The sequence below is a fragment of the Colobus angolensis genome, unplaced genomic scaffold (genome assembly GCF_000951035.1).
Source record: "Colobus angolensis palliatus isolate OR3802 unplaced genomic scaffold, Cang.pa_1.0 Scaffold19, whole genome shotgun sequence".
Classification (NCBI taxonomy): Eukaryota; Metazoa; Chordata; class Mammalia; order Primates; family Cercopithecidae; genus Colobus; species Colobus angolensis.
Genome location: NW_012115043.1, coordinates 5,535,076 through 5,559,865, shown reverse-complemented (window position 1 = coordinate 5,559,865; position 24,790 = coordinate 5,535,076). Strand labels below are relative to the sequence as shown.

General features: G+C 37.0%; 1 protein-coding gene across 1 annotated transcript in view; it reads right to left on the bottom strand.

Moving 5' to 3' along the window:
- Positions 1–24,790, bottom strand: part of DENND4A (DENN/MADD domain containing 4A) — a 102,619-nt gene that overhangs the window by 51,928 nt on the left and 25,901 nt on the right. Inside the window, exons 7-13 of the mRNA XM_011940384.1 lie at positions 22,610–22,676; positions 21,508–21,566; positions 19,418–19,562; positions 18,963–19,138; positions 12,390–12,490; positions 7,176–7,394; positions 5,639–5,784 (exon numbers count right to left, since the gene is read on the bottom strand). Coding sequence (XP_011795774.1) covers positions 5,639–5,784; positions 7,176–7,394; positions 12,390–12,490; positions 18,963–19,138; positions 19,418–19,562; positions 21,508–21,566; positions 22,610–22,676 — 913 coding nt within the window. The remainder of the gene's footprint in view (positions 1–5,638; positions 5,785–7,175; positions 7,395–12,389; positions 12,491–18,962; positions 19,139–19,417; positions 19,563–21,507; positions 21,567–22,609; positions 22,677–24,790) is intronic.

The following is a 24,790-nucleotide window of genomic DNA, read 5'->3' as shown; positions in this document are numbered from 1 at the left end:
AAAAAAAAAAAAAAAACAAAAAAACCAAGATATATTTTTAATCTTGTGACAATTTATTTTTTCTCTAATAAGAGTCTCTTGAATTATAATAAAGCAAATACAAGTAACTATGTTTTAATGCATTAATTTTCAGTTTTGATTTTCTGAGTAGTCATTAAAATCTTTAAGTATAATGTTAATTCATGTATATAAGTGATCTTTTGTTAGATCTAGACTTCAAATAGATAAATAACATTTTAGGAAAATAGTCTACCTAGAAACAATGATTATACATTTAATAGAATTTTCTTTTTTGAGACTTCTCAGAATTCATAATCTTTAAGCAATGATTCCAGTCATCTTCTGCATGGACTATCATCACATAAACAACAGGTGGCCTACAGAAAATCCTAGACAACATAATGTATTAATTATGAGTACTAAGATATGCTCCTTAGGACGTAATACCCTAGTCGACAAAATTACAAATCTTGTATATCTTAGATATCAATATTTATTTAAATCATGTGACTTAGCTAGGAATCCTGAGTTCTTAGCTAAAACAGAAACTTGTGAATAGGATATATAAAATAGGCCAAAAATAAAAGGGAACAATATAAGACTTCTCTCTTCTCACTGTTACTTGGATTCTGATAACTAATTCAGTGTTCTCACGTGGATTAATAAATTTATTGGCTAAAGCATGCTATTGGCAAAACCTTGGTTAACAATTTGGTCCCTTATGATTCACTAAGGTTCGCACAAAGAACAACAATTACACAAATGTATGCCACGGTTCTTAAGGGAAGCTCAGTGAGAACACATATACAACCAATGGAAGCCTAACACCTGTGAGAAAATCATTCAAAGTTCATAATGCCAGATAGAAACATCATCTTTATACACACACAAAAATTGTTCCTATAAAAAATGTAGAGGAATTATTTTTTAAAGCACACCTTTTTATTTATTGCCATATGTAATTTTGTAAGCACTGACATGGTTTGGATATTTGTCTACTCCAAATCTTATGTTGAAATGTAATCCCCAATGTTGGAGGTGGGGCCCGGTGGGAGGTGTTATGATCATGGGACAAATCCCTCATAACTTGGTTCTGTCTCTGTGGTAGTGAGTGAGTTATCTCGAGATCTGTTTTATTTAAGCATGAGGCACTTTCTACCACTCTCTCTCTCATTCCACCTCCAGCCATGTGACATGTTGGCTCCCCATTGTCTCCCCATGGTTTTCTGCCATAACTGTAGGTTTCTTGAGGCTTCACCAGAAGCAGATGCCAGCACCTTGCTTTCTATATAGCCAGTAGAACTAGGGGCAAATTAAACCTTTTTTTTAATATATATATATAAATTCCCCAGATGCAGGTATTTCTTTATGGTAACACTAGAATGGCCTAACAGAAGTGCCAAATAAGGCAAACACAAAACTTTGACAAAATATTGAAAAACAAGTTATTGGTATAATACTCAAATGAAGACAAAACTGTCAAGGAGCTATTACACTATCTCTTCAAAATAAACAGGTTTCCACCATGAGCAGTGGCCACTCCTATAAACCCAGCACTTCGGGAGGCTACTACAAGAGGATCACTTAAGTCCAGGAGTTCAAGACCAACCTGGGCAACACAGGGAAACCCTGTCTCTACAAAAAATTGGCCAGGCATGATGGCGTATGCCTGTGGTCCCAGCTACTCAAGAGACTGAGGTGGGAAATCACTTGGGTCCCGGAGGTCCAGTCTACAGTAAGCTGAGATCGTGCCACAGCACTCCAGCCTGGGTGACAGAGGGAGGCCCTGTCTCAAAAATAAAAAATAACAAAGAAAACAACCCAGGTTTTCAAAGCTTTATAGACCAGAGCTCAACATACAAAATGCAGGGTTCCACAAGTCTGTTTGTAAGTAGGTTATTCAAAATGTAGAAAATAAATCTTCCCCCAAAACAATGTCCTTTCTGGGGTGATGAAAACACTTCGAAGTCATGGGTTACATGGAAATACATATTTGCCAAAACTCATTAAACTTTGTACATTAATGGTGTATTTACTGTTTGTATATCTCAATAAATCTGATTTTTAAAAATGTCTTAAAAAGTGGTTAGCATATCATTCCACATATACAAAATTAATACTTCATTGTTGTTGGTTTTTGTTTAGAGACGGGGTCTCACTATGTCGGCCAGGCTGGACTCCAACTCCTGGGTTCCCCACTCAGACTCTTGAGTAGCTGGTAGTAATCGCTTTTGGGATTAAAGGTGCATACCACCATGTCCGACTTATAAAAATTTAACACGTATTTATAGCAAAACACTGCTACCATTTGAAGTATAGCTAATCACCATTTATAACAGTGTTTCTATGGGAAAATGAATTGAGAATTTTAAGCAGGTAATGGCATGTATCCATCCTTTCCCTATTCCAAAGCATTTTCAAGAAAGAACTAGGGATGATATTTCTGGATACTTTCATTTGTTAATTCCCTAACAGCACCAGAAATAGTATTTCTCTGTATCAATCATCCCTCAAGTGTTCTAAACTGAAGGAAAAGGTAGATGTCTACAAGGCTCTGAATGTGTTCCTGCTGTTCATATGTACAAATCATTCAAAAATTGAACATTTATGTTATGAAATGATAAACCAAATGAACCATTAATCTATAAACGTGAATAAAATCCAGTTACAGGCAAAAATAGTCATAATATTTTCTACTTTTTAGTTTATACAACACTACTCTGAACACTATGAGATAGGCAGCTATAATTATCCTCAAAACATTTTAAAAACATACATAAGAAAACAACATATAAAGACTAAATGACTAAAGTCACAAGTATAATAGTCAAGATTAAAGTACTTATGATTCCCAATGTAGTGTGTTGTCCCTACCATACTATTTTCCTATTCATAGTGAGAATCACTTCTCATTTTTATAAGGCACAATTGGTACTTATTTAACAATCGGTAAGGCCAATTTCATGTTAAACTAAGAATTGAACCAATTTCTGAATATCAAGGGATAAGTTGAATTTTGGCTGTTGCGTTAAAAAAAAAAACCCACTGATTTTTTCTTTCACAGTCACATAAACTTGAAAGTGATGAACTTCTTTAAATAATCTTAACATTACAAATTGTTGTGATCATATATAATAAAGCTTTTATTTATTCCTTTTTTCTATTATCATGGCCATAAGATCATGGATACTATATACCTATTTAAATACAAACTTACAGGGAAGTTTTAGTATAAGTAACTTCTTCCCTTAATCTTTGAGAGTAAGCTGCTGAGTTGATGACCTATCTTCACTCCTGAATATTTTCATACTTCCTACAAAGACATTCTCCTACAGAAATACAATCAACTGGGAATTAACATTGATATATTATTACTGGAATCTCAAATCACATTCAAGTTTTGTCGATTAGCCTAATAATGTTATGCCTAAAGGATCTAGTTGTTTTTTTTTTTTTTTTTGAGATGGAGTCTCGCTCTGTCGCCCAGGCTAGAATGCAGTGGCATGATCTCGGCTCACTGCAAGCTCCGCCTCCCGGGTTCACGCCATTCTCTGGCCTCAGCCTCCTGAGTAGCTGGGACTACAGGCACCCACCACCATGCCCAGCTAATTTTTTGTCTTTTTAGTAGAGACGGGGTTTCACTGTGGTCTCGATCTCCTGACCTTGTGATCCGCCCACCTCAGCCTTCCAAAGTGCTGGGATTACAGGTGTGAGCCACTGTGCCTGGCAAGGATCTAGTTCTTAGCTAAGCACTGCATTTGGTTGTCAAGTCTTCTACTTCACTTTAGACAAACTTCTCCATTTTTACTTTATTTTCTTAACCTTAATACTTTGTAGATTACAGAATAGGTATTTTGTAGAATATCATTTAATATGTGTTTGGTATTTCCTTGAGATTATATAGGTCATACATTTTTGCAGGAATATTACAGAATTGAGGTTGCATTCTCATTGTAATCTATTAGGGGAACACAATGTTGACTTGTCCCGTTGTAGATGATGTTCATTTTGATAACCTGATTAAAATGGTATTTGCCAGGCTTTTCCACTATAAAGTTATTCTTTTCCCTTTTGTCATTAATATGCATTTTGTGGGGAGGTCCTTAATAACTACGTAAGATCCTGTTTCTCATCAGATGACTTTCAATTGATTGATATCTGTGTAGACTCATGGTTTCTTATTTTACTCAACGGGCTAATCTGTTACCAACATTTGATGCTCAAATTGTCCTAGATTTGCCTGTGGAAATCCCTTCAAATTGACTTCTGTGTGTGTATTTTGTTTTAACATGTCTCCATCATTCTTGGGACAATTCTTGGTTTTCTAGCACAAGATACCTTAGGGCTTATCGGGTATTTAGAAGCCAAAATCTATACATTAGGTGTGCTCATTGCTGTTGGGGTGTGGCTGCTTCCAGGTCCGCCCAATGTACAGAGGTAGGGAATATATGTGTATACACCCAGACACATATACTTACATCTACATTTATTTCTGTATGTATCATTGAAAACCAATGATACTACACCAAATCTCCAACTCTACACCAATGCTTCAGGGTTCAATTTAGTTTTCTTCACTTCTGTATTTGTAAATCTTTTCTCTCAATAAGAAACTGTATTATCTTTAATATACTTATTTGATCAATCTCCCCAATATGTAACATTCTCCCATCTTTACCACCACCCCTCTCCCATGCAGATGACTTCTTCACCTTAATGTGGTTTTGACAACCCCCTCCAAACCAAATCCTGCCCCACCATGCTGACACCTCTCTCATCTAGATGAAACTCTGACATCTCATTTGCTTCCCTTGCTATTCCCGTGAGGATACTCTCCCCACCCTGCTCAGACTCTGACACTCCATGTTGTGGTCACCTCTGTATGAGTGCTCTTCTCATCCTGTTTAGGTTCTGACACCCTGCAGCAGTCTGCCCCTGAACATGGACACTCTCTTTAAACTGCCTGTCCTCTGATTCTCCAAGTTAGAACATGCCTCTCCAGGAATACTCTCCTTACCTGGCTTGGGCTCCGACATTCCAGCTAGGCTGTTCCTCTCTCTCCACCCTATTCAGGTTTTGAAACTCCTCTCTGGACTACCATCCTATTACCTCCTCTCTCTCCAGCATGAATACCTGCCTTGCTCTGTCCCACCTAATGATATTAGGACTGAACGGAAAGGTTTCATATATAAATTTAAAATTATAGAACTAACTAATTTAAGCTACAAACTCATTCTCAATTGTGGAAATACTCAGGTAAAACATTTATTATACTTTTACACCTACTGTCAGCATGTGATAACCCATCTCTGACAAAAAGGAGAGGTGAAAATTACAGATGTTTAAGTTGGAGGTGCACAGGCTGGCAAAAAATTCCTGGTTCTATAAGTGGGCAGGGAGGGTTAGGGACCTGATTGCTAAAACAAAACTTATGATTTAGTAAAATTCTACAAGGTAATTGTAAGAGGTGCATTCTATAACTTCTAGCAGGCTACCAAAACTTGCATTATAAGCAGTCAATGATGAAAATGAAATTAATTTCGATTTCATTAAAAGCTATAAATAGAAACTATAACTCATAACATTTATAACAGTAACATAAAATAAGTTAGGGCATTGTAGATGTACCGTTACTTACTTTATCTACACAATCATCAAAAAATGCCAGGCTTGCATCTTTGTCACTAACAAAAGAACACTCTTCAATGAAGCGAATAAACATTTGTGTTTTAGTCATCATGTTATAGAATTTTTGATGTGACCGGTCCCGGCTTCTTAAGAAAGCTGTTCAACATAAATATATAATATCAGAATACATAATATCATTCATAGATTCACAGAATATTTGCACTAGAAAGAATCTGAACAACCATGTCATCTACACCTCCCACACCACTACCATTTCGCACGTGCCCTGAGAGGGGAAATTACTTGACAAAGAAATAGGAGAACAGTAATAAAGGAACATAAACCCAGATCTCTCAAATCTTCACCCAGAACTGTCTCCATTGTTCTCTCACCATCTTGAAGATTATAAACTAGTACATTTGAAAATTGCTCTCTTTTCCCCCAAAAACTTTGCACATTACATGCACATACTTGCTCTCACACTCCATATAAATATATACATTATATATATTATATATATATATATATGGCTTTTTCAAAGCAGCAGTAACATTCCCTCGTATACATTCATGTTTGTGTCTTACTTATTGAAAACAGAGAAAAGGTTTATTTCCTGATTTCACCTTACTAACTATGCTCAGTTACACTGCACTTGGGCCTTCTTTCAGGCACAGGAATTCAAGCTCTTTCCAGTCTCAGGGGCTGTGTAAACTGTTCTCTCTGCCTAAAACACTCTCCTACTTTACCTTTGTTTGGCTAATTTCTACTCATCTTTCAGATCATGGAACAGATGTTACTTCTTCAGAATAGCCTTCCGTGATATGAGGTTGTGAACTGAAGTTGTTCACTCATTATCTCCAATCGCCTATCCTCTTGACTATAAGCTCTCTGAGAGAAATAACCATGACTCTCATCTTTTACTTTTTTTTTTTGGCCATGTCTCTTTTGCATACCACTATATATCCAAGGCCTAGCATTCAGAGGTACTCAATATATACTTATTAAATGAATTTCTCTTTCAAATGTTAAATACTACAAAAGAAAGTAAATATGTATTAAAAAACCGGTTGCACTCCAGAACTTCCCAACTTTTTTTACTTCATGGCACAGATAGGAAATATTTGTAAATATCTGTAAAGTACCCAATATTTGAAAATATTCGTAAACTATACTGAAATAAAACAAATGAGGTTATTCAAGCCTGGAGGTGACCATTCCAGAGGTTCCTCTGTATCCCCAACACTGCCTGCTGCTCTGAAAGCGGAAAGTATCAGTATCTCAACACATATGTGACACAAAAGCGTAGTCGGTATATGGTTGGGAGGCTCTATACTTTTCTTCTGCAGATCTGCTAATGGGATTATATCTAATATGCCTGAAAAATAACTAGTCCTATGGAAATGGGTAACCAACAAAGCTGGTATTCACGTTCTCCTCAAAACAGGTATGTATTCTCATAAATATGAGCTATTAACACAGACAGCAAATGAGTCATCACAAAGTTAAGCTCAATGACATAAAAGCTTTAAAACTATGCAATCACTCACCTTGTAGGGCAAAGAGAGAGGCTGCATCTGTGGCTGTCTCAGATGGGGCTTGTGTTATTGGCCTTAAGTATGATCTGTAACCTTTTAAAATAGAGGCCATGAAAAACAAAAATGCCTCTTGGATTTCCAAATCTATCATGTGCAATCTCTTTCCAGAATTAAAATCATAGTCATTCATTGCTAAATCCATTAGTCCATCATCTCTCGGTCTCTGCTGCACTGTGAAGACACAGAGTGTTAGTGTTTTCTCCAAACTCACAAAACACTCATGATGGTACCAGCATAATTTTGTTGTGTTTTCAAAAGGACCCAAGCTACCTCAACTCTTTGTTTACATAACTTAATCACATGTAAACCTTAGCAAAGCCTGCCATAGCATTTTGTAGGCTCCGTTGAGTAAATTTTATCTAAATTAAACACAAAGTTACCCCTGTTTATCTCACTACCATCAGGAAAAAAAGCGTTCAGGCCAGCCATGGTAGCTCAAGCCTGCAATCCTAGACCAAGGCAGGAGGATCACTTGAGGAGAGGAGTTCAAGACTAGCCTGGGCAACATAGAGAGATTCTGTCTCTACAAAAAAATTTTTTTAAGTTCATGTTCTAAAATAACTACATATAAGTTAACAGTGATTATAACCCAGAAAGCAACAAAATATCAGAAAGCTGCTCAACTATAAATATATGTCAGAATACATATCATTCATAGGCTCACCGAGTATTGGCATTGTTCAGAAAGAATCTGAACAACCAACCATGTCATCTATACCTCCCACACCAGTACCATTTTGCACATGCCCTGAGAGGGGAAATGACCTGACATAGAAATAAGGAGAATAATAAGAAAGGAACATAAACCCAGATCTCTCAAATCTTCATACAGAAATGTCTCCATTGTTCTCTCACCATTGAAGATTATATATAAACTAGTACATTTGAAAACATGAAAATATTTCAAAAATTGCTCCCCTTTCCCTCAAATGCTTTGCACGTTTTGTTTGTTCTGGTTTGTTTGTTTTTTGAGACAGAGTCTCGGTCTGTCATCCAGGCTGGAGTACAGTGGCACGATCTTGGCTCACTGCAGTCCCCACCTCCGGGGCTTCAGAGATTCTCCTGCCTCAGCCTCCAGGGTAGCTGGGATTACAGGTGCCCATTACCACGCCTGGCTAATTTTTGTATTTTTAGTAGAGACAGGGTTTCACCATGCTGGTGAGGCTAGTCTCGAACTCCTGACCTCAGGTGATCCACCCGCCTCGGCCTTCCAAAGTACTGGGATTATAGGCATGAGGTACCATGCCCAGCCACTTTTCATGTTATGTGCACATACTTGCTCTTACACTCTTTCCATATGAATATATATAAAACATATATTTTATATATTACAGATATGTCTTTTTCAAAGCGGCAGTGACATTCCCTCTTGTATTCATTCATGTTTGTGTCTTTCTGATTGAAAACAGACTTTAAAAAAAGGGAAAGAAGAACTATTGCATTTACCCTGTGCAAACTGGGCACAGGGCAAATGCAACAGTTCTTCTTTCCTTTTTTTTTTTTTTTTTAAATACAAGTACCTACAGGAAGAACATACAAGGATTAAAATACAAAAAACAATTCTTCTTCCTGGACAATTCAATGCTAAAGTCATTAGATAGTAAACATGTAGTTTTACAGTAGAGAAGTCTAGTAGACACCACCTTAATCAAGTGATCAAAGTGAATATCTTCATCAATAATGTGACAAAGCAAAATAGTGTGCGATATGATATAAGGACGCAATAAGAGAGGCACAGCATCACTTCTGTGATATTCCTGTCAAAGATGTGTGACCTGGGCCAGGTGCAGTGGCTCACATCTGTAATCCTAGCATGGAAGCTGAAGTGGGAGGATCACTTGAGCCCAGAAGTTCAAGACCAGCCTGTCAATATAGTGAGATCCCATCTCTACCAAAAAAAAATTTTTTTTTAATTAGCTGGGTGTGGTGGCGTGTGTCTGTAGTCCCAGCTTCTCAGGAGGCTGAGGTGGGAAGATCACTTGAGCCTGGGAGCTCATAGCTGCCATAAACTGTAATCGCACCACTGTACTCCAGCCTGGGTGACACAGTGAGACATCCTATCTCAAAAAAAAGAAAAAAAGATGGGTGGCCTGTATTTATTATGAGAATGCTCAGATAAACCCACACCATGGACAATTCTACAATGGTAAATATAATCTTCAAAGGTGGCAGAGAATCTGAGGAACTGTTCAGGAGGAAAGGCAAATAAAGAGACTTGAAACTACATACAAAACCTGATTTGGAACTGGATCCTTTTGTTATAAAAAGAACATTATCATGATAACTGGCAAAACCTGAATGTGGTCTGAGGATTAGGATGACAGTAATGCTCAATGTTAATTTCCTGATTTTCATGGTTACATTGTAGTGATGTCAAAGAATGTACTTCGTAGGAAATATATTCTATTCAAATGTCATGAAGCATCTAATGTCAAAGGGTCAGGGAAAAAAGTTTGTTATTACTTCAAAATTTTAAAATATAAGGAACAATTAATCATTTTCGAGAGTTTTTGGAGGAGTTCTTATTGTCTAAAAAAGTGAAAATACTGGAAGAACGTAAGGCATTGGAACCAGAAAGCCTACGGTTTTTTTGTTTTTGTTTTTGTTTTGAGATGGAGTCTCGTTCTGTCTTCTAGGCTGGAGTACAGCGGCACAATCTTGGTTCACTGCAATCTCTGCCTCCCAGGTTCAAGCTATTCTCCAGCCTTAGCCTCCCAAGTAGCTGGGACAACAAGAGTGCACCACCACGTCCGGCTAATTTTTGTATTTTTAGTAGAGATGAGGTTTTACTATGTTGGTCAGGCTGGTCTCGAACTCCTGACCTCTGGTGATCCACCTGCCTTGGCCTCCCAAAGTGCTGGGATTACAGGTGTGAGCCACTACGCCAAGAAAGCCTAGGTTTTAATCCCAGCTTCATCCTTGTTAACTGTATGATCTGTGAGAAGCTCTATATGCCTCCTTCAACCTCATTCTCATAGTTGTAACATAAAAGAACGTGTGTGAATGTGCTCTGAAGCTATAAAGTGTTATACAGTTCTTAATTATCAGTATTATTTAAATGTTTGTAGTTTTAACCCTTGAGATTCTGCCTTTCATAAAAGTTGAACGGGCTATTTCATTGACTTTATATATATATACATACAAAATATATATATATATATATATATATATATATAATTTGAGTCAGGGTCTTGCTCTGTCACCCAGGCTGGAGTGCAGTAGCATAATTGTGGCTCACCGCAGCCTTGACCTCCCAGGCTCAAGTGATCCTCCCACTTCAGCCACCCAAGTAGGTGCATTGCCACCATGCCCAGCTAATTTTTGTACTTTTTGTAGAGACAAGGTTTCAGCGCATTGCCCAGGATGGTCTCAAACTGCCTGGACTCAAGCAATCTGCCTGCCTCAGCCTTCCAAAGTGCTGGGACTATAGGCCTGAGTCATCCTGCCCAGCCAATGTTAATAATATTTAAATATTGCTACAAAAGCTGTTGGGCTTTTCAGCTATTCAAAAGAAGTGCAAACACTTTTAGAAAGCAATTAACTAGGTAACAAGTAATATTACATGCATGATTTATTTGTTCCATAAGGCAAAATTTTGTTATGTTTTATGTCATTAGTTTAATATCCCAATACTTATGAGCTACTTTGGAATTATCTACTTGTTATGAAGTATGCTTTCATACTTCATATGTTTTTATAAATATGACATGGATAAAAATATTGTTTTTATCCATGTCTATTTCCAACTACACTATACACTATGATGAATCCTCAAGGGTGTAGACTACCTCCTATGCTTATGTTGTACCTAATACATAAATGTGAACCTCAAATACTGCTATATCACTATTGACCATATGTTATATAATAAGTATTAAGTTATGGATTCTGAATGGGTCATCTGCTATACTACCAAGAAGATTAGATAAAAAAAAAGAAGCTTTAATTTTCCTTATCAGCAATTCTGGACAGGTCAAGATATATCCTTATATATATCCTTATATATAATAGAAATATTATTATATATAATATAAATATTCCACATCCTAATCAATTTTCATTTTGATTAATTTCTTAACGCTAACTTCTATTTTCAAACTTTAGGATAGGCACACAAAAAACTTAAAAAATGTTTAAAAAGATAAGCACAGCATTAAGATCCACTGAAGGTGAAAAGCTCTTACTCCACTGAAATCATCAGTATTTTCTAATGTAGTTTACATCATTTGTCTTAGATTTTCAAAACTAACTTTCTATTCTATGTATGAAGAAAATAGGCCAGGCACAGTGGCTCATGCCTGTAATCCCAGCACTTTGAGACGTCGAAGAGGGAGAACTGCTTGAGCCCAGGACAACATAATTTGTCTCTATAACAAATTAAAAAATTAACCAGGCATAATGCCTCATTGTGTCTGCGGTCCCAGCTACTCAGGAGGCTGAAGTGGGAATACTACTTGAGCCCAGGAGGTCAAGGCTGTAGTGGGCCATGTTTGTGCCACTGCACTACAACCTGGATGACAAAGCAAGACTCTGTCTTAAAAGAGAAAAAAAAAAACAATATAAAGGTGGAACCCCACATTTTTTCCATGGTATTTCAGTAATGGTAAAATTAACCACCTTAACATCCTTTTGAATGTTGTCTTTTTTTTTTTTTTTTGAGACGGAGTCTCGCTCTGTCGCCCGCGCTGGAGTGCAGTGGCTGGATCTCAGCTCACTGCAAGCTCCGCCTCCCCGGTTTACGCCATTCTCCTGCCTCAGCCTCCCGAGTAGCTGGGACTACAGGCGCCCGCCGCCTCGCCCGGCTAGTTTTTTGTATTTTTTAGTAGAGACGGGGTTTCACTGTGTTAGCCAGGATGGTCTCGATCTCCTGACCTCGTGATCCGCCCATCTCGGCCTCCCAAAGTGCTGGGATTACAGGCTTGAGCCACCGCGCCCGGCGAATGTTGTTATTCTAAGATGGTTCTATAAAAATTTGGAAGATATAAAATACATATTTTATAAATCTCTCATTCATCTTCTAACAAATTTTGCTTTAATGATCATCTGCCTTTAAAATGGTAAAACCACTTTCTGCTAAAATAAACATTATTCTTTTATAAGTAAGGCAAATAATTGGAGTCCCTTTTTCAGATTAAATTACCTCCTTTAATTAAGTTATCCACTTACATTTTGCCAATTGCTGATGCAAATTATTCAGTGTGTTCATCAGATTTTTACATGGCTTCTTTGGAAGTATCTTCCAGGCTACATTTTTCTTGTCACCAATTCTAAGATTAAATAACAACAGAAATATATTTGTTACATGGTCTTTGGGAGGGGGAAGGTATATATCTGTTATATATAAAAATGGGAAAAGATTAAACACATTGAATGAAAAATGAAAAACATACAAAATATTTGCATTAACAAGAGAAAAATCCTACGGGGTAAACTGGCATGTGGAATATTTAAAAATTAATTTCTATGAGGGTAGAACCTTGTATTAACTATAGCTCACAAATTTATATTTATACTGAGTAAATTCCAGTTGCTTTGGAATCTTGCTAACCACCATAAAGCTTAATGTGATGATCTTTACTCTTAATCTCCACTTAAGTGTGCTTAGACACCTAAATATTAGAAAAATCCTACAAGTTTTTTTCTTATATACTGTAAGGAAAAGCACTACAAAAACTTTCAGTAAACTCATGATCCACAGAGCTTATCAAAACACTTTGGTATATTTAAATACTTAGTTTCTTAGTTTCCTAAGAGCATAAGTAAGGATCATTTTTGTTTCTTTCAAAAAAGAAATAACCTATAATATTAAATTACTTGAATAAAGTACAACATTGTTAAATACTTATATAACTATAAAAGAGGCTATCTGTTAAAAAATGATAAAGCAGTTTCCCCCTTATCTGTAGGGGATACATTCCAAGACCCCCAGTGGATGCCTGAAATCACACAGTTCTGAACCCCGTTTTTACTATGTTTTTTCCCAAGCATATATACCTATGATAAAGTTCAATTTATAAATTAGGCACAGTAAGGGATCAATAACAATAATGTATAATAAAATAGAATTATAACAATATACTTTATATAAACGTTATGTGAACGTGGGCTGTCTCTCTCAAAATAACCTACTGTATTGTACTTATGCACTTTCAGACTGCAGTTGGCCACAGATAACTGAAACCATGGAAAGCCAAACTGTGGGTAAGGGAGGAACTACTGTATCTTTGTTTCTGGGACAGGCTCTCATAATCTCCTTTATTATAGTTATTACAACACAGTTGGTCTCTAAACCATACACGGGGTAGGAGTAGAAAAGAGCATGGTGATAAAGCATTGCGAAGCATTTGGACTTAAAGATAGCTTTGATGACTCCACTTAAAAAAAAAAAAAAGACAACATCTCACTCTGTCACCAAGGGTGGAGTGCAGTGGCACGATCACGGCTCACTGCAGTCTTAACTCCCAGGCTCAAGTGGTCCTCCCGCCTCAGCCTCCCAAGCAGCTGAGACTACAGGTGCACACCCCTACAGCCTGCTAATTTTTATTTTGTAGAGATGAGGTCTTGTTTTGTCACCTAGGCTGGTCATGAACTCCACACCTTAAGAAATCCTCCTGGCCTCTGCCTCTCAAAGTGTTGGGATTACAGGCAAGAGGCACTGTGCCCAGATGACTCTACTTTTTATTGAATCAGTTTTTTTATTTCAAAAGCAATGAATATTCATTTTAGAAAACTTGAACAATGTATAGAAAAAGAAAAGTAAAACACTCATATTCTAACCACCACAGAACAACATAACACAGGTGTGTAGTGGAACTTGCTGAACCTTTTTATATTCCCTAAACTTCCTACAGAACAAAAAAGGGCAAATATCACTTTGAAAAGTAAACAAAGAAAAAAGAGTGGGATAAGAAAGATTAAGCTGAACAAAAATGACTGTCTTAGAATTTGTCCCCTCTACCTTTCTACAAATGAGAATAAAAATAAAGATAGGGCAGAGTCAAACTGCAGATTTCCTGCTGTGAAGGTGTGACTACCTTTACAATGTGACCAACAGGATCCTCTGTTATAGTAAGAACGCAACGTAGAAATACTTTTCAAATTATTTTATTTATGAAACTCAGTAACACAGTTTTCCCACTGTGTCTTACCATTCACTGCATAGTGCCTGTCTTGCTAGACTTAATTACGAGTGTCTTAAGAGAAAGGAGAATACGTGGTTTGCCATTTTATTCCCAGTGCCTAGCAAAAAAGGGCACTCGGGATATGTTTGTGGCGTAAATGAACGAACAACATCTTGGTATCATCTGATCACATCTAATTACTGTTACTGCCATAATTTCCGCCTCTTCTTCTTGATATCTTCGTTCTAAAACTTGGCTGGGTAAGGGGATTTTTTTTTTTGAGATGGAGTCTTGCTCTGTAGCCCAGGCTGGAGTGCAGTGGTGCGATCTCGGCCTACTTCAAGCTCTACCTCCGGGGTTCATGCCATTCTCCTGCCTCAGCCTCCCGAGTAGCTGGGACTACAGGCGCCCGCCACCGCCCCCCACTAATGTTTTGTATTTTTAGTAGAGACGGGGTTTCACTGTGTTAGCCAGGGTGGTCTCAATCTCCTGACCTCATGATCTGCCTACTTCGGCCTCCCAAAGTGCTGGGATTACAAGCATGAGCCACCGTGCCCGGCCGTAAGGGAAACTTTTGAAGTACTTGAGTTTGGTCTATGATCATCTTCTTATAAGAAAGATCATCTTATGAGTAAATGTATACTCACGGTGACTTCCACTTACAAGATTACTATATTATTTTATGACATACACATATTACATAGTTACCCAATAATTAGTGGTAGAGGCATTAGTTTTGGAGTCAAACAGTAATGGCTTTAAAACCCAGTTCTAACAGTATAAGCTATGTGCCCTTTGGTAAGCCGCTTAAAAATCTAAGCTTTGGTTTCCCTATTTGTCAGAAGAGTTAACAAGAACTACCTCTGCTGGGTGCACTGGCTCACGCCTGTAATCCCAGCACTTTGGGAGGCCGAGGCGGGTGGATCACGAGGTCAGGAGATCGAGACCATCCTGGCTAACACGGTGAAACCCCATCTCTACTAAAAATTACAAAAAATTAGCTGGGCATGGTGGTGGGCACCTATGGTCCCAGCTACTTGGGAGGCTAAGGCGGGAGAATGGCGTAAACCCTGGAGGCGGAGCTTGCAGTGAGCCAAGATCGCGCCACTGCACTCCAGCCTGGGCGACAGAGCGAGACTCTGCTTCCAAAAAAATAAAGAACTACCTCACAAAGTATGGAGAATCACATGAGATAACTTAGTAGGCTACATATGTAGCTTTACACTTAGTACATACATATTAATTTCTTTCCCTTTCTTTAGAAATTTCTTGATATTTAAAACATAGTCTGTATTATATATACTCAAGACAGACACGGAAGGGAAAAAGAAACCAAAAATTCCACACTTGGGATTTGTTTTTCTTTCAAATTTCAGGCTGGGGCTTCAGAAATTCTAATTGAAGGAAAGTAGAAAGCTGTCAGTTCGCTAGTCTAGTCCTCCACCCGTTTGGGAGGGTGATAATGCCAAGAATTCACGAGCACAAACAACTCATGTTTCTCTGATTCTTTAACTCATTAGTGATCAAAGCAGAAAGAAAAGAGTTCAGACCTCAGCAACTTCGAAAGAAAAGAAAGAAAGGAAGGAAGGAAGGAAGGAAGGAAGGAAGGAAGAAAGAAAGAAAGAAAGAAAGAAAGAAAGGAAGGAAGGAAGGAAGGAAGGAAGGAAGGAAGAAAGAAAGAAAGAAAGAAAGAAAGAAAGAAAGAAAGAAAGAAAGAAAAGTAAGTAGGAAGACAAAATTCTTCTAATTTTTAAATTATTTGTATAAATGGGGTCTCTTCTGGCCTCAAGTGATCCTCCTGCCTCAGCCTCCCAAAGTGTGGAGATTACAGGTATGAGTCATCACACCCAGATGAGAAAATTCTTTTAACAAATTAAGAGACATTATAAGGGTGGAAATACAACTTATTACCATAATAAAAACAGTATACACTCTTACCACTGCTAATTTCAATTAAAAAATATTACATCATGTAACATTAAACTGGCAAGGAAAAGTTATATTGCTTTAATATTTGAAAGTATTAAACAGTTCTGGTAAAGAATGAAATGTTGATGGTAAAGAATCATATTGATGCCATATGTAAAAGGGCTTTTACGCATAAAATATATTTCATATTTTCTTCGTTAGGCTTTCCATGAATAAAAACTTTTTGACAATATGCATGCTTTATAAGAGAATATTCATTTTCTGCTAAACTTTTCTAATGGTTTAGGCACTTGAGGTTTTGACATATGACAAGACTGAGAACTAATCTAAGGTTTCATAATTAAATCGAAAAGCTTTAGGCTGTCTCAACCCTTTCGGAGGCTGAGGCAGGCAGATCACCTGAGGCCAGGAGTTCGAGACTAGCCTGGCCAACATGGTGAAAACCCATCTCTACTAAGAGCACAAAAATTAGCCAGGTGTGGTGGCGTGCACCTGTAGTCCCAGCTACTTGAGAGGCTGAGGCAGGAGAATCATTTGAACCTGGGAGGAAGAGGTTGCAGTGAGCCGAAATCATGCCACTGCACTTGAGTCTGGGCGACAGAATGAGACATCATCTCAAAAAAATAAAAAATCAAAATTTTTTCAAAAAAAGCTTTAAGATAAAAAGCTCTTATTTAAAAATGGAGAAAAACTGGGTGTGGTGGCTCATGCCTGTAATCCCAATGCTCTGAGAGGCCAAGGGAGGAGGATAACCTGAGGTCAGGAGTTCCAAACCAGCCGGGACAACACTGCAAGACCCCTTCTCTACAAAAAAATTTTAAAAAATTAGCCAGGTATGGCCGGTCGTGGTAGCTCACACCTATAATCCTAGCACTTTGGGAGGCTGAGGCAGGTGGATCACAAGGTCAGGAGATCGAGACCATCCTTGCTAACATGGTGAAAACCTATCTCTAATAAAAATACAAAAAAATTAGCCGGGCGTGGTGGCAGATGCCTGTAGTCCCAGCTACTTGGGAGGCTGAGGTAGGAGAATGGTGTGAACCTGGGAGGCAGAGCTTGCAGTGAGCCAAGATTGCACCACTGCACTCGAGCCTGGGTGACCAAGTGAGACTCTGTCTCCAAAAAAAAAAAAAAAAAAAAAGTGGCCAGGCATGGTGATACACACCTGTAGTCCTAGCTACTTGGGAGGCTGAGGCAAGAGGATTGCTTGATCCCAGAAATTTGGCAGTGAGCTATGATCATGCTACTGCACTCCAGCCTGAGTGACAGAGTGAGACCCCATGTCTTTAAAAAAAAAAAAGGAGAAAAACCTACTTCTCATTTACATATTTAAGTGTAAAAGCTGTACCAGATTTGGGGCTTTATTAGACTAAATCATAGTTATTATAAGCATGTCCTGTGGGTACAATGTGGACAGTGCATCAATTTCCTCTTCCCTGAATAGATTAAGTATGGAAAATAAGGGACACAAAACAATGCAGAATTATAAAAAGGCTTTAAAAATAGTTCCAATAGCTATAACTTACATATAATTTCAATGCAAAGAGATGAAAACATAAAATCCTTGCATCCCTAGGGTGTAAAGATAATGAAATTATGTATAATTTTAAAGTTATTTTAAAATGTTAAAGCATTTATTTTACTATGGTTTTTTTTTTTTTTTTTTTGAGATGGAGTCTCCCTCTGTTGCCCAGGCCAGAGTGCAGTGGTGTAATCTCAGCTCACTGCGACCTCCGCCTCCCGGGTTCAAGCGATTCTCCTGCCTCAGTCTCCTGAGTAGTTGGGAATACAGGCACCTGCCACCACGTCCAGCTAATTTTTGTATTTTTAGTAGAGACACGGTTTCACCATGTTGGCCAGGCTGGTCTCGAACTCCTGACCTCAAGTGATCCGCCCGCCTGGGATTCCCAAAGTGCTGGGATTACAGGCGTCAGCCACCATGGCCAGCCTATATTTAAGTATTCTAATAGTATTATAAAAGACTAGAAATAGGATTGAAATATTAAAGAATGGTGTTTTAATTTAATTTGTGATTTCACCTATACTCATATCATTCAAGGGAAATAAACTTTTTCTATTTCTAACCTCAATTTCCCTTTGGCTAAATTTCTTTTTCTTTTTCTTTTTTGTGAGACGGAGTTTCACTGTTGTTGCCCAGGCTGGAGTGCAGGGGTATGATCTCAGCTCACCACAACCTCCGCCTCCCAGGTTCAAGCGATTCTCCTGCCTCAGCCTCCCAAGTAGCTGGGATTACAGGCATGCACCATCACGCTCAGCTGATTTTGTATTTTTAGTAGAGATGGGGTTTCTCCTTGTTGGTCAGGCTGGTCTCGAACTCCTGACCTCAGGGGATCCGATCACTTTGGCCTCCCAAAGTGCTAGGAGTATAGGCGTGAGCCACTGCGCCCGGCTCCCTTTGGCTAAATTTCTAAGCAAGCCTAACATTAAAATGTTTCTTAAATATTGAAAGCCTGAGGATAAAATGTATAGTCTTTCCAATAAAACCTTCTTTAATACTCCAAATCTACTCCATTGACGCATAAGGTATGATTCAAAGATGGTGATTACCCCACATAACAAGGAATACAATATATCTTAAAAGAATCCTACTTAATCACAAAATATACAGTTACATACATATGCTACAAAGTTGTAAAATATAGATGTAGAATCACTAAAATGTACTTACTGAGAAATAGTGTTGGTATCTACGTCAACACAACTGACATCTGGTGGAGGATCATAGAGATCAAAGTATCTTGAATCAATCCCTACTATGAATGGACATGGTGCACTCAAGACATCTGCTAAAGCCAGTGGGCAGAGAGGAACATATGGGCATGGCCAGTGGAAAGGGAAAATCATCTTGGATAAACAAAAGATAGGAGAGCATTTACCTTTTTGATACTTAAGCATTATTTATCAGCACACACAAAAAACTGTCTTTTAAGTATTACCTAAAGTCTAATGCCTGATAATGACTTAAATAATTGCAACTAGAGTTAATGGTCAGGAAATCAAAACTGCTTTCAAAAAACACAAATTCATTACTCTCTGAATTTTAGTTAAGCATTAAAATGGCTTTAAGTTATATGAATAAAGTTTAAACTAAATTGACTGCCAATAAGAAACTGTGATACTCACAGACACTAATGCTTCTGTCACACTAGTAAGCACGGATGGCCGTAGGGAATGGATAAGAATTTTATGTTCTGTTACTGCAAACACCAGTAGTGTCACAGCATTTTCAGGGCCTAAATTCTGGAGTAGTGTTGAAAACTTGCCACCACTGTCAATTCAAACAAAAATATATAATTAAAAAATAATGATTCAAACATCTCATTATCTAAAACAATGGGCAAAAGTAGTTGATTAGAGTAGGATTTGTATTACATATGTTGATTAGGGTACAATTTGTATTATATATTCACCATTAAACATGATTGCTGCTATGATGCAGGGAAAACACTGCATCACAAACACTACGAAAACAACGCAGTTCCGGAAGATTCCAAAATCATTCTTTTGCACTGTATTCAATATGGAAAATGAAAAGTCATCTGCTTCATTTCATGTAAAAAGATCTGTCATGTACATACTGTCCAAATAAAGAATGCAATTTGTAAAAGGGATGCTTTGATTGGAAGCAAATCCTTATATGGAAGTTTTTTGGACATGGCCTATTTTCCACTGTAATTATCAGAAAAACCATATGACTTACAGGCCCACTTCCCTTAAGGTAAATACACATTAAAACTTAATTTTATGAATAATCTTTACTACTGTAATGATAATAGTAATAGGAAATCAAGAGGTAGAAAATGATGAGATACACATACAAAACAAGTTAATAATGAAAACAATAAACTTAGGCCTTCTATATAGTAACAAAATACTGAACTGACAAAGTAAATAGTTCAGTAAGCTAGCAAGTATTTTGTTTATATAATGCTAAACAACTAGTTTCACTGCAATAATCTTTTAAATAAAGCAAAACTAGTAACAAAAGCCTCTTGGTGAAATGAAAACATACGCCCACAAAAAAATTGGGGTAAGTTCATAGTAGCCAAAATGTGGAACTATCCTACACGTCTATCAACTGATAAACAGATAAATAAAACATATATCTATACAATGAAATATTATTCAGCAATAAAAAGAAGTACTGATGCATGAGGCAAAATAGACAGACCTTGAAAACATTAAGTCAAAGAAACCAGACTACATATTGTATGATTCCATTTATATGAAATGTCCAATATAGACAGATCTACAGCAACGGAATGTAGATTAGTAGTTGACTAGGGCTGGAGAGGGGTATGTGTATGTTAGAGATAGGAGGAATTAAGGAGGTTAACTGCTGAAGGGTAAAGAGTTTCTTTCTAGGGTGACGAAAATGTTCTAAAATTTATTACAGTGATAGCTGCAGAACTCTGTGAATATAACTATTCAATCATACACTTTAATTGGGTGAATTATATGATATGTGAATTATATCTCAATAAAGCTGTTACCTAAAAAAGTCCTTTACGTAATTTAGAGTAACATACATAGCCTCAGTCATTGTTTCTAGTTTATTTTCAGCTCAAACAAAGGTTAAGAAAATATTTGTCACTCTGCACTGAGAGCTAGTGATGAAATAATCTGCAATTCTTACAAAATTAATGTCAAAGATGGCAGCTGCTCTCCCTTAGGTATCTGCTGTATAACTTAATCAAACTGTAACCATTTCTCTGATGAAAAAATTACACAGCTAATCAATTTTCAAGAAAGGATACTGTAGAGAAAACATACTTAATAATTTCTCTGAACTTTTAAGGTAAGAAAATACATTGTCCTACTCTACAATTTAATAATTAGAACCACTTTTTTTCTTTTGGAAATTCATTGCATTTTAAAAAGAAAAAATTAATTGCATTTGAATGTTCTTCAGAGGTTAAAGTTCAAATTAATTGTTCTCATCATCTACATATATAAATACACCACACACACACTCTTACACAATAGTAGGTACTTGATGATAATAGATACACAAAATACAAAACACTATTATGAAAGTTTCCTTTTTTTCATTAATAACTGCAACCCAAACATTAAGTAAAAGAAATTTAGATAAGTAGTAGTTCAGTGAGAAGTATTCCCATCAACATTTGAAATTTTAGCTAGGAAAAAGAAAATATTTGAATGTTATGCTAGATTGAGAGAAAAATAAATAGAAATGAGGTTTTACTTGCCTTAGTGGAAGAGGTGAAGACACAGGCTGACTGAGAATTAGATTATCATGTGGTGATAACTGGAAGAAGATTTAAAATAAAGAATTTGAAACATAAAGATGAACTTTAAAACACCACTTTCTGTTAAAAATATACAGAATAATGATTATGCCCATGAAGTTTCACTACATCCATTTACCAGTATCAGAACAATTTATATCACTAAGATCTTGAAAAACAGGTCCTGACCCCTTCCAACTACTAACTCTTCTTACTGTGAATCCTCTTTTCTTCTGTCCTCAATGGTTTCCCTGATGCCATTTTAACAAATTCACACTGAAAGACTAAATTATTCATTTAATACCAAAATACCAGGGTCAAAAAACCTATGGCCTACATGGCAAATCCATAGATTGCCTGTTTTTGTAAATACAGTTTTACTGAAATATAGGTATGCTCATTCTTTACATATTACCTAGCTGCTCTTGTGCTGTAACAGCAGAGCTGAATAGTTGTGACAGAGATCAGATGTCCAGTAAAGGCTAAAATATTTACTGTATGACCAATAACCAAAAAAGTTTGTTAACTTCCACCATAAAACAATCTTTTGTGTGTATTTAAACTGAATGTGCTATGTATTTTCTTACACTAAATACCAGGAAACAAGACAGAAATGACATGTGGATATTCAGACTGAATATAAAGCTCAAAATAATATTTTTTAGATATTTTATCTGTATCAATATAATAACGTAATTACTCTTATCTATGTTTTGAAATTTATGCACACATAACTTTTCCTTATATCTATTCTATTGCCAAAGGCACAAACTTTCAAATACCTACAACAAATTTAGGGGAAAAAAGTTCCTTTCTGTGTATTCAAAATGTCTACTTCAACCCACTTCTTTAATTCTTGAACGCTTTCTCTAAGAAAAGGAGGAGATGTCTGGGAGGAGTCAATAAAACATTAAGAGCCCAAACTACAATGGGGAATAGTATCTGGTTCTCTCTAAATCTCATTAGGTTTTTTTCCTCATTCAAAACTGTTATTCTTATGTTACATTTTGACAGAGCCAATAACAACTCATAGGTCCCCCAATCAAAAACAAAAAAACCTTACCTGAACTAAAATCCGTGGTCTCTGAGGAGATGGAAAAGGAACTTTATGCATAAAATGAGAAATATGCCTTGAAAACAAACAAAAGTATAAGTGATTCCAAAGTGAATGCCATATGATATAAAGGTCAACATGTCATCACTAGTCCAAGTTGAGTCAAAACCCTGTGTACCTATTATTTTGAAATCCCCAGTACTATGAAAACAAGTGAACAACCAAAAATCATTCATCCCATTAAAGTTGCTTCTACCTAAACCCAGTGACTTTTCACATTAATAGGTATTCACATTCAACAACATTTGTTATCACTGTCTCAAAAGTCTGTATAACTTTTACCTAGATAATATGTGACATATCAGTGATGTGGAAATTACCCAAAAAGTAAATTCTAACATTTACGATATGCTTTTTAGTCAACTGCTCATATTTCATATACAATGAACACTTAAGGTGCTCCAGAAAAAAATGAAACCATTTAATAGCTTTTAAAAAATGAACAGTATTCTTTCTATTAACAATATGTTAAAAATTATGTTAATAATTTTGTAGGGTTTTTTTTTCCTAGAATAAGATGGATAAAAAGTTAGATCTATGGATTTTGTTTTTAACACTATGGAACAGAAAAAAAGCGACCATAGTGAAAAATCCTTCCTGGGGGAGAAAAAGCTATTTTATTTCTGAAATTTTTTCAAAATTTTTGTTTCAGTCTGAATGTTTGTATTATTTTTTTAAAACATTATTTCAAAATCATCTTGGTTTCAGAACAAATAAAATTTCAACTAGATAGACAATACTAGAAATTTATTAATTTACAAATATGTTTTGCCTGTTTACTATATAAAAACACACCAACAGACATGATAGGATATGTATAAAAGGCATAAAGCCACCAATGTCTACCATTAAAGTACTCACAATCCAAACAAACATTTAGCGGGGGATGAATACCACAGCATATACATCTGCTTGAATTATGAAGTAGTTAGAACAGCAGAAAACAAAGTGTGATCCACAAACCCCTAAAGATATTCAAGATCCATTCAGGGAAGATCTGCAAGGTCACAATTATTTTTATAATAACAATATGATTTTGGCCAGGTGTGGTAATCCCAGCACTTTGAGGGGCTGAGGCGGGTGAACTGATTGAGCCTAGGAGTTTAAGACCAGCCTAGGCAACATGGTGAAATACTGTCTCTACAAAAAATACAAAAATGAGCCAGGCATGGTGGCATGCGCCTGTAGTCCCAGCTACTTGGAGGGCCTGAGGTGGGAGGATGGCTTGAGCCCAGGAAGTCCGGGCTGCAGTGAGCCATGATCATGCCACTGCACTCCAGCCTGGGCAACAGAGTGAGACGCTGATTCATAAACAAAAACAGGCAAGGCGCAATGGCTCACACCTGTAATCTCAGCACTTTGGGAGGTCAAGGTGGGCGGATCACTTGAGGTCAGGAGTTTGAGACCAGCCTGGCCAACATGGTAAAACCCTGTCTCTACCAAAAATACAAAAATTAGCCAGATGTGGTGGTGCACGCCTGTAATTCCAGCTACTTAGGAGACTGAGGCATGAGAATCACTTGAGCCCAAGAGGCAGAGGTTGCAGTGAGCTGAGATCAATCACATCACTGTACTCCAGGCTAGGCGACAGAACCAGACTCTGTCAAAAAACAAAAAGAAAAAGAAAAAGAAACAGAAAAAAACAAGCAAACAAAAAATTATATGATGTCATTTGCTTTTTGCACAATGTTGACATTTGCACTGACAGTGCAAGAGCATTCTAGGTAAAACTGCTGGTGACTTACTATGAATCAAGGCAGTGGCACCAAAATGTATTAGTAGTTGCTATATTCTTTACTAGTATACACTTGCAGTAAGAGTGTCAACATTAGCAGTAAATATTACTAATTTTATTAAGTTTTGGCTGCAGTGTACATTTTTTAAATTCTGTATGATGAAAGGGAAACTACACATAAAGAACTTCTGTTGTATACAGAAGTACAATGGTTGTCTTGATTTTGGAAATGCACTTGTACAACTAAGTTGTGAGTGAACTTGCTGGTTTTCTCCTACAGAGTGCAATTTTTGTTTGAAAGATGACTGACAGGTCAGGTGCAGTGGCTCACACCTGTAATCCCAGCACTCTGGGAGGCCAAGGCAGGTGTTTCATCTGAGGTCAGAAGTTTGAGA